Here is an 18,203-nt window from a genome sequence, read left to right on the forward strand (position 1 = left end):
AATTGATTATATGATTTGTATAATAGTTTTTATTATTACTGAAAAAATTAATATGGAAATTACAGTTTTTTTAGACTATTTGATATAATTCCCATGTAATTTTCTTATTTTCTTTGCCATATGTCACTAACTCATTTTTCATTTCTAATTAAATCTGTATCAGATCAACTCAAACAGAGTAGAAGATGAAAAAAAAAGTCACCACAGTAATGTGTGATTCGTCAACGACAAACCAAAAAAAAGAGGGGGCAGGGCGCTAAGGGTCTTTCAATTTCCCAGCTAAAGCTCTCAAATCCTTGAGAGAAGTTAAGTCTGAGCGAATACAAAGAAAATCTGACTACAAAAAGCAGAGGTCTCTCATTTAGGAATCAATTTGTTCTCATTTTAAATTCAATAATGACTCAGTAGTCAAAATAAAATATTAAGATAGCCTCAAATTCTCAGTAGCTATTTAACTAATTCACTCTATCTAGATTTTTTTAAAGAAGGAACTCTTTGCATTTCCAGATTAGAATTTTTCTAGCATTCCTTGTTCTGTGTTAGCTGCTTATGGCTGAGGAAAGAGGGTTTCCCCTCAAGGTTACACTAACCCAACCTCATCGACCTGTTGGAGGCAGGTTGAATTAGTCTACTACAAAGACATGAGTCTGGTGCTTCTGCTCTGTAGACTTTTTCTTTAAACATCCCTCACCAACTCTGCACTTTAGCAGTCTGTCTATCCATGCTAGTGTTTCAATAACCCATAGAGGAAATGGAAAGCTCCTTCTAATACATCTCCGGATTTTGAATTGGGGCAGAGAAAAGAGGAGGACCACCCTCTGTAGACCTACAGTGATCTTAGGGCCAACAGGAAGCCCCGGTCCAGATCGAAGCAGTCCTGAGTTAGTGAGTTCTAGATGCCATTTCCAAATACACGTTCTTACGCGTAATTGTATATGTCAGAAAATCCTCAATTCACACTCAATTCTGGCTTGTCCCAAACTTGAACTATATGTTTTTTGCAGGTCTTTCAGGAGTTCAGCATTGCTAACTTTTCCCTATCTCCTTGCTCACAAACACACATGCAAAGTTAAAATAAGAAAAAACAGTAGAATGCACATTTTGCCAACATAGCAAAAACTTCTCTCTGCTTATGAAAACTTTGGAAAGTCCTTGCCAGTGTGAAAATTACCGCATAGAAATAAGGCTTTCTATTTCAGCTCCTTCCAAATTTTATCTTACATGCTTTGGCTTCCCCACAACATTTAGGTGTCACTATTATCAATACTTTATTTGAATTCTCTTCTATTCAGTGGATATTTTTGGTCTACGTCTTGAAAATCCATCTTGTGTTAGTCTGTGCATGACTATTTGCAACACTTCCTTTTAACCCTCCTAGGAATACTTGCTTTTGTCTAATAAGAGTTGTATTAATAAAATTGATAACAGCTATTATATTTTAATACTTACTGGGTATATTAAACAGTGCTAATCCTTTAAATGCATTATCTCATTTCATCCCCACTATAAACTGGGTAAGGATCCCGGGTGGTGCAAACAGTTAAGCATTCGGCTGCCAACAGAAAGGTTGGCGGTTTGAACCCACCCAGCAGCTCTGAGGTAGAAAGACCTGGCAATCTGCCTCCATAAGATTACAGTCAAGAAAACCATATGGAGCAGTTCTACTCTGTCACATGGAGTTGCTATGAATCAAAATGGACTCAACAGCACACAACAATAACAAATAAATTGGATATGATAGATTATCTCCATCCTACTGATAGGAGCATGGAAGCTCAGAAAGGTTCCATGAATTTTCTGACATCACAGTTACCATGGAATTCAGACTCAAGTGTTTGGGTTGTTTCATTTTGGTCTGGTTTTTTGATGGGTGAGAAGATGATGCCATGATATTGGTCATTGTCTTAGTTTATTAATGCAGCTCTACCACAAGAGGGTGGCTTTAAAGAACAGAAATGTATTTTCTCACAGTTCTAGAGGCTGAAAGTCCAAATCAGGATCTTGGTTGTATCCCTTCCTCCTTGTAGGTAGTCCCGGGTGCTCCTTGGTTCCTTGGCACACATGATCTTCACATGGCGTCTGTCTTCCCTTGTGTACGTGTGTCTGTGTCTCATCTGCTCCTTTTATAACGCAGAGCTGAGCAGGTTTAGGACACACCCTACCCTGGTATGACCTCATTAACATAACAGACAAAACTTTACTTCCAAACAGAATTACATTCACAGGTATAGGGATTTGGATTTCAACACATATTTTGGGGGCCACAATTCAACCCAGAACAATCATTGTATGGTATTACCTTCAAACAAACCTCCAATTGATAAAATTTGAATTCTTGGGGCCTCCCCTTAAATCATGTTTTAAGCACCTTGGTAGGAAAAAAAATAAGCTATTAATTTTCACTTTAGAATGTAGTACATGAAGGATTAGATGAACTTCCGAATCAAAAATGACAAGTATAATAAGAAGATATAATCAGAAGAAGAATGGTTATTATTTTTATAGCAATGTACATTGCACCGTTCTAAGTGCTTTCTATATTCTACCTCATCAAGTTCTCATGACTACCCATGAGCAAAATACTATTTTCGTTCCTTTAAAAAATGGGAAAATTGAAGCACTGTACCACACAAGGTGAATCTGGCAGTTAAGGCCACATTATCAGGTAAATAAGAGGTATAAAGCTTTATTTTTTATTATTCTGTTACAAGCGCAGAATCTTAAACCAAGGCAGTTGAAGGCCTTACTCATTTCCCTTCCCCTGAGTTGCAGTCAAGTTCAGTAGTCTCTACTGCATCTGGACATCATGTGGAGGGTTGTAGGGCAGAGCGCCTGGTTTTCTGACATCATCTGGAGATTGCAGCATCCACTGACATGCACATCAATCCAGCAAGTCCTCAGCCATAGGTCACTGCTATGTCATGTCACGTCTGTCTTAGGCCCATCACGTCTAATACCTCTCCCAGCTACATCCTTGGTACTGTAGGACTCACAGAAACATTTACCGACTCCTGAGCCAGGCTGGACCCCTGCAGAATTTTCACGGTTGTATTTAAGTTCATCCTCATTGGTGGTTCAGTGGTAGAATTCTTGCTTCCCACGGGAGAGACCAGGGTTCGATTCCTAGCCAGCACACCTCAAGTCTGTCAGTGGAGGCTTGTGTATTGCTATGATGCTGAACAGGTTTCAGCAGAGCTTCCAGATTAAGGCAGACTGGGAGGAAAGGCTTGGTGATCTACTTCTGAAAAATCAGCCAATGAAAACCCTATTGATCACAATGGTCTGATCCACAAGCGATCATGGGGATGGTGTAGGACCAGGCAGTTTTCATTCTGGCGATTTCTACTCTAGCTTTCCCTGATATAGGCCAAAGTGTGCAGCAGTTCTGTGGGTCATGCCACATCTGTAGACTAAAATTTACTGAGCAGCAGAGCCCAGAGCACCCCTGCTGTCAGAGCCCAGAAGCCAATGTGGAAACTGTGTGATCTCCCCTAGGCTCAGCCTGGGGAGGCGAGAGGGAAAAAGCTCCCTTAGCTCCCGCTTTCTGGTCCACATCTCTTATCCAGTCTGGACACAGCAAAGCCCAGCTCTAAATCTTTTCTGTTTTTCCAAATCAATTGTTAATAATGCAGCCTAGGCCTTTGAAAACCAAATACCAAAAATTTGACTTCTTTGTTATCTGCACACTTCTGTGTCATCCCTTCCCTAAGGCAATGAAAGTGGAAAATTCTAGATGCTTAGGATAGGAAAAGGGGCAGGGAATGCAAGGAATTCGAGAAAGGAAAAGCTTCGTTAATACCCCAGAATATTTTCCTTCACTGGCTTGGTCCCTAACCTATGAGATTAGAAAAGCAGTATTTATTTATGAGTGTGATAGTGATGATATTATTTTTAAGTAGGAAAATAAGAGTATTTGAAGCATATTCAAGGGCTCTTTTAATTTTTAATTGGCACTGCATTTAAAATTCTAGAATACTAAATATTCCATCATTCCCTAAATACAGTTTGTTTGCTCTTATCTGCTCCCCGTAAAGATCACAGCCTAGGAAACCCTACGGGCAGTTCCACTGTGTCCTACAGGGTCGCTATGAGTCGGAATCGACTCGAAGGCACACAGCAATAACAACATCAGAATGATGGCAATGCCAGGAAGTTTGATAGAGACTTAGCTGCTCTCCTTTTAGAATATTACATTAAAGTTGGTGGTTTGTCTTTTTTACAGCCAGAAACAGGAGGAAAGCAGGTATTAGTACACAATCATGTACTATGTATTAAAATAGATTTTAAAATGATCTATTTATTCTCAAAACAATATTGGGAATACCAAAGTAGTTGAACTCTTGCCTTTTTAAAAAATACAGACCTACTTTTAACCTCAAACACATTTGTCTATGTTTCTCCAACAATTTTTGGGTTATCTCTATAAGGGCTTTATTGTCAGAGTTCTTCCGACTAGACAGAACACGCAAAGCAGTGTTGAATGGCCTCAGTTTTCTTTATAAGCTGTCCAGGATAATGTTACAATCCTTGATTTCTTACGAGTTGCCTCCAAAGATACTACCAGTTACCAGTTACTGTTGAGTCAGTTCCAACTCATGACAACCCCACGTGTGTCAGAGTAGAACGGTGCTCCATTGGGTTTTCAATGGTCGATTTTTCAGAAGTAGATTGCCAAGCCTTACTTCTGAGGCAACTCTGGGTGGACTTGAACCTCCAACCTTTCAGTAAACAGCCAACCACGGTAATCATCTGCACTACTGAAGGACTCCCCAAAGATGCTAAGGGCCCAGAAAGAGCCCAGCAAACTGCTGTTGTCATTAAACTTCAAGGATGTCCCACACAACGACTTTGATGAATTGCTCTGCCTGGCCAGGCTGCATCCCAAGGTTTGCTCTAACGGCCCAGAGCACCTCTACTCTTGGGGATCACTACTTTCTGAGCAAAAGATGTTCCAGTGGGTCCCAAGAATAGGTGCTGAAAGTTGAGTAAATATGTTGAAATCAGCAATGCTCCACTTTGCATATTTTAAACTTTATAAATTAATTCCTTTTTTTTCATTAATCAATAAGCATGTACACTTCATAATCTGTAGTATTTACTCCTTCATTTTTATAAAAGATGAGCCCATTCAACACATGGGCATCATCACATCCTCATTCATTCTGGACTCCTCTCGGACAGAGGCACAAGTTCCTCAACGTTTGATTATTCAAAATCCAAACATCAAGGAACCCAGGAGTGTTCTCATGCCTACAATCTATGGGTGCATTTCTGCAGTGGGCTCTGAGGACCGCCTGCAGCAGAACCACAAGGGTGGGCTGGCCTGATGAAAGGTGCTGAGTCCTGAGTCCCACCCCCAAGAAGTTCTGGTCTAATAGGTAGGAATAGAGCCCAGAAATCTGCCTTTTTAATGAACACTCCAAGTGACTATCAAGCCTGTTGAAGTTTTTTAATGGTTTACTTCCCAATGGAGGAAACCCTGGTGGTGTAGTGGTTAAGTGCTACGGCTACTAACCAAGAGGTTGGCAGTTTGAATCCACCAGGCGCTCCTTGGAAACCCTATGGGGCAATTCTACTCTGTCCTATAGAGTTGCTATGAGTTGGAATAGACTCGATGGCAATGGTTTGTGCTTTTTTCCTAATGTAGACAATTTTATTTTATTACCCATACAGAACACCTGGAAGAAAATTGTCCTAAACCAGAAGTTTTCCAATTTTGGCAGGCTTCAGATCACCTGTTTGTTGTTGTTATCGTGGGCCATCAAGTTGATTCCGACTCACAGCAACGCCGTAGGACAGAGTAGAACTACCTCGACATTTGTCTCTCTTTCAAATTCCCTGGTGATACTAATGCCATGGTCCCAGATCTACACTTTGAGAACCACTGATCTAGACAAATACTTCGTGAAAATGCAAAAGCAAATACTTTCCACCATGTTTTCACGAGTGTCCTATTAAAAGGGTCAAACAAACGTAAAGATACTTCTTTGGTTCCAGAGATGTTGTTTCATCATACTAGCATGCATTATTAATTTCCAGCATTTGCCAAACATATTTTACTACAAAACTCTCTTGTCAAGGAAAATCCTTGGAAAATATCTGAGCAAAGTTTGCTATAGTACCATGACAAGTTAGTGCACCCAGGGAACTTGGACCTTCCTCGTCCCCATCCAGACCTTACCCTTTGCCCCCTCAGAGCCAATTCCAGAGAATTCTGACAACCCTGTGGAAGAGAGATGCACTGTTCAGAACACAAATTAGTGTGCCCAGCTTACTTTCCCATAGAACTGAATTTAACTAATAAAATAATGCTTTAGCCTTTTATATACTTTACACACTTTGTAAGAGCTAGCAAGAGACATCTTTTAACTATATTAAAAACACCTTAGTAGTCACCGAGGTATACAAATACACGTTAAGAAAATTATTTCCTACCATATTCTAGTGAGAAGAAAAACTATGTACAAAAATAAGCATAATATGACACAGACTACAATACAGTTTGGACAACCTGATTGTCATTGATTGTCAACAATGGGCAACTTTGCTAAAAAAGAGAGAGAGATGCCCCCTGAGACAGACAGTTTTTTTCTATTACTAAATCTAACTGTCGACTGACGTGCAAGAGGGGTTCTAGTTGACTTGAATGAATCCCATAATGTGGTGCCTCCAAAACTTGTTCTAAGAATCTCTTAGGGCACTTAATGTAAATACATACCCACAGGCCCTATACTGCCTGTTATGGATTGAACTGTTCCCCAAAAAATGTGTGTCAACATGGCTAGGCTATGATTCCTGGTATTGGGTGGTTGTCCACCAATTTGTGATCTGATGTGATTATCCTCTGTGTTGTAAATCCTAACCTCTATGATGCTAACGAGGCAGGATTAGAGGCAGTTATGTTAATGAGGCAGGAAACAATCTACAGGATTAAGTTGTATCTTGAGTCAATCTCTTTTGAGATATAAAGGAAAAAAGCAAGCAGAGAGGAGTGGGACCTCAAACCACCAATAAAGAAGCACCAGGAGTGGACCTGGGGTCCTTATGCTTAGAAACTCCTTGACCAGGGAAAGATTGATGACAAGGACATTCCCCCAGAGCCAATAAGGAAAGAAAGCCTTCCCGTGGAGCTGGCACCCTGAATTCGGACCTCTAATCTCCCAAACTGCGAGAGAATAAACTTTTGTTTGTTAAAGCCGTCCACTGGTGGTATTTCTGTTATAGTAGCGCTAGATGGAGTCCTGGTGGCGTGGTGGTTAAGAGCTTAGCTGCTAACCAAAAATCAGCAGTTCGAATCTACCAGACACTCCTTGGAAACCCTATGGGGCAGTTCTATTCTGTTTTACAGGGTTGTCGTGGGTTGGAATCGAATCGATGGCGATGGGTACTTTGGTTGGTTGGTTTTGGCTTTGGTTTTGGTTTTTTTGTTTGTTTGTTTTGGTTTGGAAACTAGGTAGCTAAGACACTGCCCAAATCAATAAGAATCTCCAGTGGAGGAGCCAGGTAAACCGTGCTTTTGGCAAGTGGCCAGTTCCCAAATTTTATTTTAGAATAAGGGAGAGTAGGTTTTCTGTGAAGTGTCTTTGTGGACAGAGCTCCATTCATTCATGCAATCAGTAAATATTTATTGAGCTCACGCAGCATGCAAGACATTTTTTATTCATGACACATTATATCATTTTTAGTAAAAAAAAAAAAATGTTTTTTTAGTAAAAATAAAATTACTTTGATTGATGCTGTTCATACAACACTACCAGTACATACCAGAAAGCAGGTACTCTAACGCAATTTTCTCTTAGTACAGTGCTCTTTACGCTACCCTGTGTTACCTTATGAAAACTCGGAGAACCGGATTTCAGTGAGATAAATAATCATCAAAGAAAAGCAGTTCTGGTCACTGCTCTATACATCCTTAAAATACGAATACTATTAAAATATAGAAACACATATATTAAAAGCTGTTTTGTTAAAAATGCTAACTTCTCAACTTTGCGATTTTGGCTACATTGCCTATGTTCTATATTCGTGCCTTCTGATGGGAGGAAGTAATGGGTAGGAAGAAGAAGACAATGCTTTGGGAAAGGTGCAAAAGAAGGTAAAAACTAATTACTAAAAAGCTTCAAGAATTTTGCTACTTAAAAAGAGCCCGCTTCACAAACTATATGCTCTGACTTGGGGAAATTTAAGCAGATTTGCCCTGTTATCTCCTAATTCTGCTATTCTAAATAAACATAAAATCTATCCTTTATGTTCTAACGTTACTATTTTAAAATCCTCTGCTTCCATCCTGACATCACCTCTCTTTCCTTTCCCTCTTTTTATCCCCACCTTGTGTGTGTGTTCATGCTGACCTACAATGAGGTAGAACGGAGGTAAAGGCGGTAGGGTTAAGACAGCGAGAGTAAAGGCAAGAAGCAAAAGCAGCTGCTTAATTTGGATTTTGGGGGCTGAAACGTTGCAACTAAGGCCATATGTAAGGTATCCCTCAAAACAGAAGAAGGGCAATGGTGATGAACAGGGATTGGATAAGGGCACAAAGCCCATGATTTTAAGCACTGCACCATCTATTAATGGTAGGAACATAGCAAATTGAAACAGCCCACTTGTAAAAGCTCGGTTACATACAGGGCCTGCTGAGAGACTGGAGTGAAAAAACATCAGCCTCTTCTGGCAGTCTGTCAGCCACTCATCTCATGAATTGAAACACGGCCCACAGAAAACAGCCCTGTGTTCTGGAACACTGTCATTTCCATTACCGTTTCCCGAGGTATAGATGGATACCTTGGAACATGAGCATGGGCATGCGGTGGGCGTGTGCTCCGTGAGGTCAAACAAGGCCCTGGCAGCTGCTACATTCGATTCTTCAGTCCATTGCAAACTCACTTTTCACCCTTGCTTTGTAGATGCACAACAGACTTGAATATGTTTGCAAGGATAGTCAATGCCTCAACATATCCAGAGCCAAATGACTTCTCTACTTACAGGTGTTATTTATAAACTTATAAATATGTAACAATAGAAACCCTTAATGATTTGTAGTGCTGTCATTTATTCCATGAATAAAAATAATAATGAACTTCAATGCCAGTTAAAAATTACTTCTGGTTGTTTTTAAACAAACGTTTGTATGATTCACACAATTGCGATTTAAGAGAGGCAACAATGGAATGACACAGACAACAGAAAAATAGGCAATAGGCATAGCTAAATATTTAAAGTCAAAGTCACAAAAAGTTATAATTTTATAGATAGAATGTTGTTAGTCGACATTGACCCAGCTCCAACTCGTGGTGACCCCATGTACAGCAGAACAAAACATTGCCCGGTCCTGAGCCATCTTCACAATCATGGACATTCTTGAGTCCATTGTTGCAGCCACCGTGTGCTTTGAGTGTCTTCCAACTAAGGGGCTCATCTTTTGGCACTGTCAGACAATATTCTGTTGTGATTCGTAGGGTTTTCATCAGGTAATTTTCAGAATTACCAGGCCATTCTTCCTAGTCTGTCTTAGTGTAGAAACTCTGCTGAAACCCCTCTCACATGGGAGACACTACTGGTATTTGAAATACCAGTGACATAGCTTCCAGCATCACGGCAACACGCAAGCCGCCACAGAACGACAAACTATCAGATGGGTGGTGGATAGGTAGAATATAAACTAATTAATTATTTCTTTGGCCAATATATAACTAATTGAAAATAAAATACAAAAATAATTTTATTATTTTCATTCTCTAGTTATTTTTCTATTCGGGTGAAATATATATAACAAAACACTTACCATTTCCACCATTTTTACCTGCGCAATTCAGTGGCGTCATTTATATTCCCCAGGTTGTGCCACTAACACCACTATCTGTTTTCAAATTTCTCATCACCCTGAACAGAGGGCCAGTACTTCTTAAGCAATACCTCCCCATTTCTACCTTCCACTTGCCCCTGGTAACCACTAATAAACTGGTCTCTGGGCATTTGCCTATTCTGGATATCTCATGTAAGTGGGATCATACAACATTTGTCCTCTTGTGTCTGACTTATTTCACTAACATAACGTTTTCAAGGTTCATCGGTATCATACCATGTATCAGAACTTTGTTTCTCTTTATGGTTAAATAATATGCCATTGTGTGTATATGTTGTTTTTAGTTGCTGTGGAGTCTGCTTTGATTCATGGCAACCTTAAGTATAACAGAACAAAACATTGCCTATTTCTATGCCATCTTCATAATCATTGGTATGTCTGAATCTATTGTATGTATATAACACATTTTATGTATTCATTCATCATTGATGGACACTTGGATAGTTTTAGTTATTGAAAATAATGCTTTAATAAACATTAGTGTACTAATTTTTTAGTTATCTTTAATAATTCTGTTTCTTAGCCAAATCTCTTAACCTCCTCAGAATCAGTGTTCCCATCTGCAAATGGAGATGATAATAATGATCAAATAGAGTCATTATGAGGATTAAATAAAGTACCTACTAGAGTGTATTAATGCTAAATATCAGTTCTCTTAGTGCTAAATGGTTAGTAATATTCAACTTCTCTGTTAAGATGGGGAAATCAACATCCCTCACAGAATTGCCCCCTCATATATCTACAGATATGAACCAATTTTTTAAAAGTAAGAACTTGAAGGGAAAAAAAGTCAACAAATCTGCCAAACCAGGAAAGGGAGACAATCCATTGCTATCAACTTAAAACCTGACAGCCAAGGAAACAAATAGATGATTGTGGAGCCCAGAAGAGGAGAACATCTCTTAAGGCTCCTGACCCTACCCCCAGAACCAATATGGCGGATACAGAAAAATGCTGAAATGTGTCACTAACATTTCTGTAGTGGGATCACAAAACTAAACTACGTGAAACTCTATGTTCAGAAAAAAATGCACTGCTTTGTTCTCCCTCTCATGAGCTTCTGCCTGAGCTCCCAAAACTAATTAAATGTCCTATCATAGTTAAACCATATTGTAATCCAGTAATTCAATCCATCCCTATACCTATCAGGGTTTAGTGCAAGAAACAGAAAGCACTCTAGGTATGTTAAATGGAAAGACATTAATTAGAAGAATAACATACTTACAAAATTCTCAGAAGGGGTGGAAGAGTGGGAGTCAGCAGGGCCCCAGTTGGAGCCACTGAATCCAAGAGCACAACACCACAACTTCGATCTGAAAATTGAGACAGCTGCTGCCACCCTCACTGCCAAAATCCTGCTGCTTCTGTCACAACTCCCTCTTGATACTTACACAGCTGGTTTAATACCTGAAATAGTGAGCTCCCTCTGACCAGTGCCACAGTTACTTCTTAACACTTATGTCTCTGTTTTAGACACGGCAGCCGAAAAATGGCCTCCACCTCTCTCCTACCAACCAAAACACATATGAGTGTATTCCAAATCCTGACTACAAAAAAGATGTGAAATACTGTTTTGAGCTTTTTGGTCTCTGCTCTCCAGGAATGCACCACTGAAGGGAAGTAGAAGGCAGGCTGAATGAACAATCTACGATATCCACTACGGGTCGATCGCAGTTGTAACTACAATGGCCATTTCCTCCACAATCTATCCCTGTCGCAATTCTATCTCCATCTTCTTTTGCCTCTCCATTTCATTTAGCCTAGGCCAACAGTAACTCCGGACTTCAGTCAACAGTCTAGCAAACTACTACTTGAGAAGCTCTGGTAGGATTCCCATATTGGTTAGTTGACCAACTAAATTTATATTCCTTCCTCTTAGAATCCAATCCCACACAACTTCCTTGGGTTTCTGCTTATATAAAATGGCAAAATCTTTTGGTATGTCAACCTTCTCTTCCTAGGTTCAACTTGTACTTGTCTCTTGGTACCTGCTGGGATCTGACTCTGGTTATAATAGGATGGGAGACAAAGAAGCCTAGTAGTGAAAGGGTCTGAGGAGAATTGGCAACTTACATGAAGTAACCAGCATGTCTCCAAGCAAGCTAGAGCTAATCCCATCAGACAGGGGACCGGTAGCTGCTTCTGCTGGCAAGAGAGGCTCAATGAGAAGGGGATTTGGGGTACTCAGATTCAACTGAACACACTCGAATGTCCAACTACAACTTTCAGGGTTCCTCTTTCCAAATTGGTGTCTAATGTTCACTTTAAAAATATGGTAAAATGTGAATTCAACTTATATTGTTATTTAATAGCCTGCTGGATCAGATTCTGATTTTTGGCTTCATCAGCTCTGAGGCCACAAGAGACAGAAGATTATCTTAGGGTAGTCGTGAAAGCTCCTTGGTTCTCTAGTTTTGAGCTGATGGTGTAAACCCCTAAGCTGGTCCTTTTCTTCATTTATTCTATCCAGGGCAGTCATAAATAGTCATTCCATCCCATAACCCTTGAAATTTCTTCTTTTCATTCTAACTATTTAATACTATACTGGGGTCTAGCCTTCTACTAGGAACTTAACTCAGAAAACCTTATGTGATCATTTAAGTAAATTTTTTGTCACTATGTGCCATAAACTGTGGGAGTTCTATTTTCTAATGATAACAGCATTGCCATTATCTTCAAAGTCATACAGGTCACATAACGAAGCCAATCTTTCTGTCCTTGAGAGTCTGTTATCTGCAAACTCTTCTAGAAGGAGGTAATATAAATCACCCTAGATTTCTTTTTTTCTTAAGAAAAAAGAGATTTCACACAGAGCATACTGTGGTATAAAATCATTGTATATAGAAGCAGGATTCAGAGGAGGGGACGTACTACCACAGTTGTAAGCCCAAGATCAAGAAGCATCTGCCTCTGCTGCTGCTGCTGCCACTACTGCATTTCTTTACACCTGTGAAGCAGAACCCTGAGACTGCCCGCTATTACTGCCCCAACTCCCACCAGATATCCATGGGTTGGTATCTAGAAACTTCTAGTCTCATATTTGGGTATCCAATTGGTAGAGGCTTACGTATAACAAGAGCCCTACTTGCTTCTGGTCTGGAAAACACAGATGTAAGCTACCCACTTCTAATGTGGAAAACAGCATTCTAAAATGAGGGTGGAACAGAAGAGGAGCAAGCATCCACAAACTCTACCACACTCCTGGTAAATGATAGTCTCTATCTGGCTGTACATGATTAGTCTTTCCAATTCCCTCTCCCTCCTTGTTTCTCTGCCAAAGATGTCACCCTCCTGATGTTGTGTAGGGGAGGGAGGGGCACCTTAAACTGACTCCTAGGGGTTCAGTGGCTGGTATTGGCTATCTCTGGTGTGATGTCTCTTGTCCATGCAATTATTAAATACCCTGCTGGTGTCTCCTACTAAAGTCTGTCCTTGGTAAAATTCAGCTGTCTCCTTCTGAACTGGTATATTGTTATACTACTTTGCTACTTTTGTTTATTTTGCAATCCTCTTTAATTAAAAACAAATAGCTTTAAAACAGATGAGAAATGCTAAAGAAAGAAGAATGTTATAAACATAATGTTTAAATAATCTGTCTTCTCTCCAATTTTTCATTTTTAGTGGGATGTCGAAAAGGAAGTCAATTTTACAAGTATATATACATTGAGGTTAAACTACCTTTGCTTTCCCAAACATGGAGGAGTTAATCAGCAGAGAAAAAATAAGCAAATAACCTGAAGAAAGGGTGGAGGGGGTGGGAATTGCACAAATTATGCTAAATCAGATATTAACAATACTCCAATAAACTTAACCTTCTGTTCTGGCCAACTTGACAGGTCATGGGGACCATTCCACAATCCAGAGAATACAGCAGTAGTAGCAAGTTGATACAGGAAAAGATAATGAGTTCCATTTTGGAAATGTTGGATTCGTAGTGCCTATGAGAAACTGCATGCATGTTAAATAGTAGAAAAATTGTGGGTTGGAGTGATAGTTTGAAAGTTCTCAGTTAAAGAGTTGAAACCATGGGTATGGTTAAAGTCAGTTTCACCAAAATCATGCATCTGAACTCAAGTCTCAGATATGGATTACATGACAGAAATAATATAAAATCAATGCTAGATTTGAGTTAATACTAACTTACAGAAATAGGATGGACGTTTAAATTTTTTACCATCTCTTTATATAGTTGTTCATCCTTAAATAGTCCTGGCAGCATTCTGAAAAATTTTAGATGTCTGGGGAGAATCACTTTTAAACTCTCCCAGTAGGATGAAGGCTTGTACCTTTTGCAAATACCTCCAAAGAAGCTGATCCTACATCCGCATTCACTAGTCCATTCTATCACATGATTGAATTCATTGTCTCTTTCTCTCTCTCTCTCTTTTTTTATAATAATAATTTATTGTGTTTTTGGTGAAAGTTTACACAGCAAATTTGGTTCCCATTTAACAGTTTCTATACAAATTACTCAGTGACATTGGTTACATTTTTCACAGTGTGTCAACATTCTCATCATTTCTGTTCCAGTTGTTCCCTTTCCAGTAATCTAGTTTCCCTGCCCCTCTTACCTTCTCATCTTTGCTTTAGAGAAAATGTTGAGTGTTTGGTAAATGATGATTTTTTTTTTTTAAAGAAGCACAGTACACATGGGTGATACTCTTTATTTTATGAGTCAATCTGTTATTTAGCTGAAAGGTGACCTCCAGGAGCAGTTTTGGTTCAAAGTTTAAAGGGTGTCTCAGGGGATCGTCTAGTCTCAATTGGTCCAGTAAGGCTGGACTTTTTAAGGCTTTGAATTCTGTTCTACATTTTCTCCCATTCTATCAGGGTCCATCTATTGTGGCCCTGATCAGCATATTCAGTAGTGGTAGCCAGGCACCATGCAGTTCTGCTAGTCTCAGGGTAGATGAGGCTGTGGTTCACGTAGGCTATTAGTCCTGTAGACTACTTTCTTCTCTGAGTCTTTGATTTCCTTCTATCTCTTTTATCCCAGATTAGTATACACAGATAGTTGTATCTTAGATGACTGCTCCAAACTTTTAAGACCCCAGACACTACTCACCAAATTAGGATATAGAACATAAACTTTATGAACTATATTATGACAATTGACTGGGTTGTCCCATGAGACTATGGTCCTAAGCCTTCAAACCCAGTAAACCACTCCCATGAGGTGTGTGATTATGTCTAAGTGGTATCCATAAGTTTGCTGTTTTTGTGTGTTATTATATATATGACTATATATGCATATTCACACATACATGTATATACATATGCATATAGATACACCAATACAAGCACACATATATACACACATATACCTACCTATACACATACAGGCATACATACATACATATGTAACCTTACATATATATTTTGGTTGTTCAATTAAGGGTTCTGGAATTCCCATTCTTTGCAATGTTCCATAATTTGTTATGATCCACACAGTCAAATGCCTTTGCCTAATCGATAAAACACAGGTAAACATCTTTCTGGTATTCTCTGCTTTCAACCAGGATCCATTTGACATCAGCAATGATATCCCTCATTCCATGTCCTCTTCTGAATCCTGCTTGAATTTCTGGCAGTTTTCAGCTGATGTACTAGTGCAACCGTTTTTGAATTATCTTCAGCAAAATTTTACTTGCTTGTGCTATTAATGATATTGTTCGATAATTTCTGCATTCTGTTGGATGACCTTTCTTTGGAATGGGCAGAAATATGGACTTCCTCCAGTCAGTTGGCCAGGTAGCTGTCTTCCAAATTTCTTGGCATAGACAAGTGAGTGCTTCCAGCATTGCATCTGTTTGCTGAAACATCTCAGTTGATAGTCTGTTGATTGCTGGAGCCTTGTATTTTGTCAATGCCTTCAGTGCAGCTTGGACTTCTTCCTTCAGTACCATTGGTTTTTGATCATATGCTACCTCCTAAAATGGTTGACTGTCCACCAGTTCTTTTTGTACAGTGACTCTGTGTATTCTCTCCATCTTCTTTTGACACTTCCTGTATCATTCAATATTTTGCCCATAGAATCCTTCAACTCAAGGCTTGAATTTTTTCTTCAGTTCTTCCAGCTTGAGAAATGCCAAGTGTGTTCTTTCCTTTTGGTTTTCTAACTCCAGGTCTTTGCACATGTCATTATAATACTTTACTTTGTCTTCTCAAGCCACTGTTCGAAATCTTCTGTTCAGCTCTTTTACTTCATCATTTCTTCTGTTCACTTTAGCTGCTCTACATTCGAGAGCAAATTTCAGAGTCTCTTCTGACATCCATTTTGGTCTTTTCTTTCTTTACTGTCTTTTTAATGACCTTTTGCTTTCTTCACATATGATGTCCTTGATGTCATCCCACAACACATCTGGTCTTAGGTTATTAGTGTTCAATGTGTCAAATCTGTTCTTGAGATGGTCTCTAAATTCAGGTGGGGTATACTCAAGGTTGTACTTTGGCCCTTGTGGACTAGTTTTAATTTTCTTCAGCTTCACCTTGAACTTGCATATGACCAATTGATGATCTGTTCTACAGTCGGCCCCTGGCCTTGTTCTGAATGATGATATTGAGTTTCTCTAGCACCTCTTTTCACAGATGTAGCCAATTTGATTCCTGTGTATTCCATCCAGTGAGGTCTACATGTATAGATGCTGGTTATGTTGAAAAAGGCCCTATTTTCACCAACACATCAGAATATTTCTTTTTTTAAAAAAAATTCTGCTGATTTTTATTTTAGGAGACAACAATGGATGGCCTATACAACTTGACAAATATTTTGCAAATTACTTCAAAAGGACTTCCCTGAATCCCTTGGAGACAGAAACATCTGAATGCTGTAAGTAACCAGAGCAGTGAGTCTCCTTTTCTGTGAGTTCATAATGAGACATCATGTTTTGAACAGTTCGATTTCATCTTTTAAAGTTATTTATAGTTTTCTAGTTGCAAACTTCATTAAAAATGCAGTCTTAATATGGGAATTTCATTTTAAAATGACTTAGGGACTTGAAGTGTAAAAGTAAAAAATAATATCAAGTATTATTGTGAACAAAATTAATGTCAGTCAGTCAAGGTTACTATTTTTATATAAATCCCCTTTTCACAATCACTAACAATCTTATAAATGCTAATGTAAAGGAAACTGAGAAAATAGAAGCACGGAGAAGCTGTGTGGATTATAACATTTGCAAGTGAAAAACAGTCCAGGAACTAAGCTGTATTTTAGAGCTTAAAAAGTCCGATTAATTATAACCTGCTGTGTTTAGCCATATACCTAAAACTTACAAAAATATTGAAGGGCTTTGGGGTAGGGGGTGGGGGTGGTCATAATCTGTGTGTTAACTCTATAATATTTTATATCAGGAATACCTATGAGAAAGAACTCCTTTTAAACAAATTTTATCTGTTCTCATAAATTATTTAAACATTGATCCGTGCCTTGGTGTTATCATTTTGACCCTAGCTTTTCAAGACATGGCTGAAAAGCAAGGGAGTGAGGGGAGGAACCCTTACTACATATTTTCCTTTATGTTCTACTACAAAGTCCACCTTTTTTATGTTTTGGTATTTTCTATCTTCACTACACAAATGAGATTAATTAAAAAATAAAAAAATTAAAACTACTAACAACCCCCAATTTTAGGAGATCATACATATCTGTCCTGTGAGTCTCACAGATTACTCAGCAGCTATCTATCCTACCAGTCTCCAAGATCATGGAGATCAGGTTATTTGGTCATTAAAAAGTCAAAAGTTTTTGAGAAAAACAAAGGTAACAGATAGAATTTCACTGCTAATGTAGTATAAAACATTCCGTGGATTAGGCTGCAATATCTCAAAAAGTAGTTTTTATTTTCTTTTGGTTTTTATTATAGATCGTTTTCTGTTTATTTCTTAAATTTTAATTGAATTGCTTTATAACTCATCTTATTCCCAAAACGATTTTAGCTAGCTCACAATAAAAATATGACTGCTAACAGACTTAAACCATCAACATGATATAAAAGACAAAAGCCAAGGGGTGGAAAGGAAGAGAACTAGAGGGGGAAAAAAATACATACACATAAATACTTATGGAAATCCTCGCTGAGGAAACCTCAGCACCTGCGTCCAGAGCTTGGTTCTGAACGTTGTGGTCATTAGGTCAAAGAGGGAAGCACAATGGTTACATGACTTTCAGAGTCTGCTCTGTAAAGCAGAAACAAACAAATAGGGGGGAAAATAGATCAAGTCATCAAGAGAAATAAATTTTTGCCTCGTGCCATGAATGCTCTGGGAAGAATTTTTTACAAGTATATTTATCTAAGAGAAATAGAACTACACAATAAATAATATATCAAAATATACAGAG

The 18,203-nt window shown here is 38.8% G+C and overlaps 1 protein-coding gene across 8 annotated transcripts in view; it reads left to right on the top strand.

The window, feature by feature from the left end:
* RXFP1 (relaxin family peptide receptor 1) overlaps window positions 1-18,203 on the top strand; it is a 157,377-nt gene that overhangs the window by 65,188 nt on the left and 73,986 nt on the right. For 6 of the 8 annotated variants that reach the window (XM_004382043.2, XM_004382040.2, XM_004382041.2 and 3 more), the window contains one exon: window positions 16,593-16,691. The exons of the other annotated variants lie outside the window; for them this stretch is intronic. In XM_004382043.2, coding sequence (XP_004382100.1) covers window positions 16,593-16,691 — 99 coding nt within the window. The remainder of the gene's footprint in view (window positions 1-16,592; window positions 16,692-18,203) is intronic. 8 annotated transcript variants of the gene reach the window in all.

Source organism: Trichechus manatus, unplaced genomic scaffold (genome assembly GCF_000243295.1).
Source record: "Trichechus manatus latirostris isolate Lorelei unplaced genomic scaffold, TriManLat1.0 scaffold00089, whole genome shotgun sequence".
In the NCBI taxonomy this organism is placed as follows: Eukaryota; Metazoa; Chordata; class Mammalia; order Sirenia; family Trichechidae; genus Trichechus; species Trichechus manatus.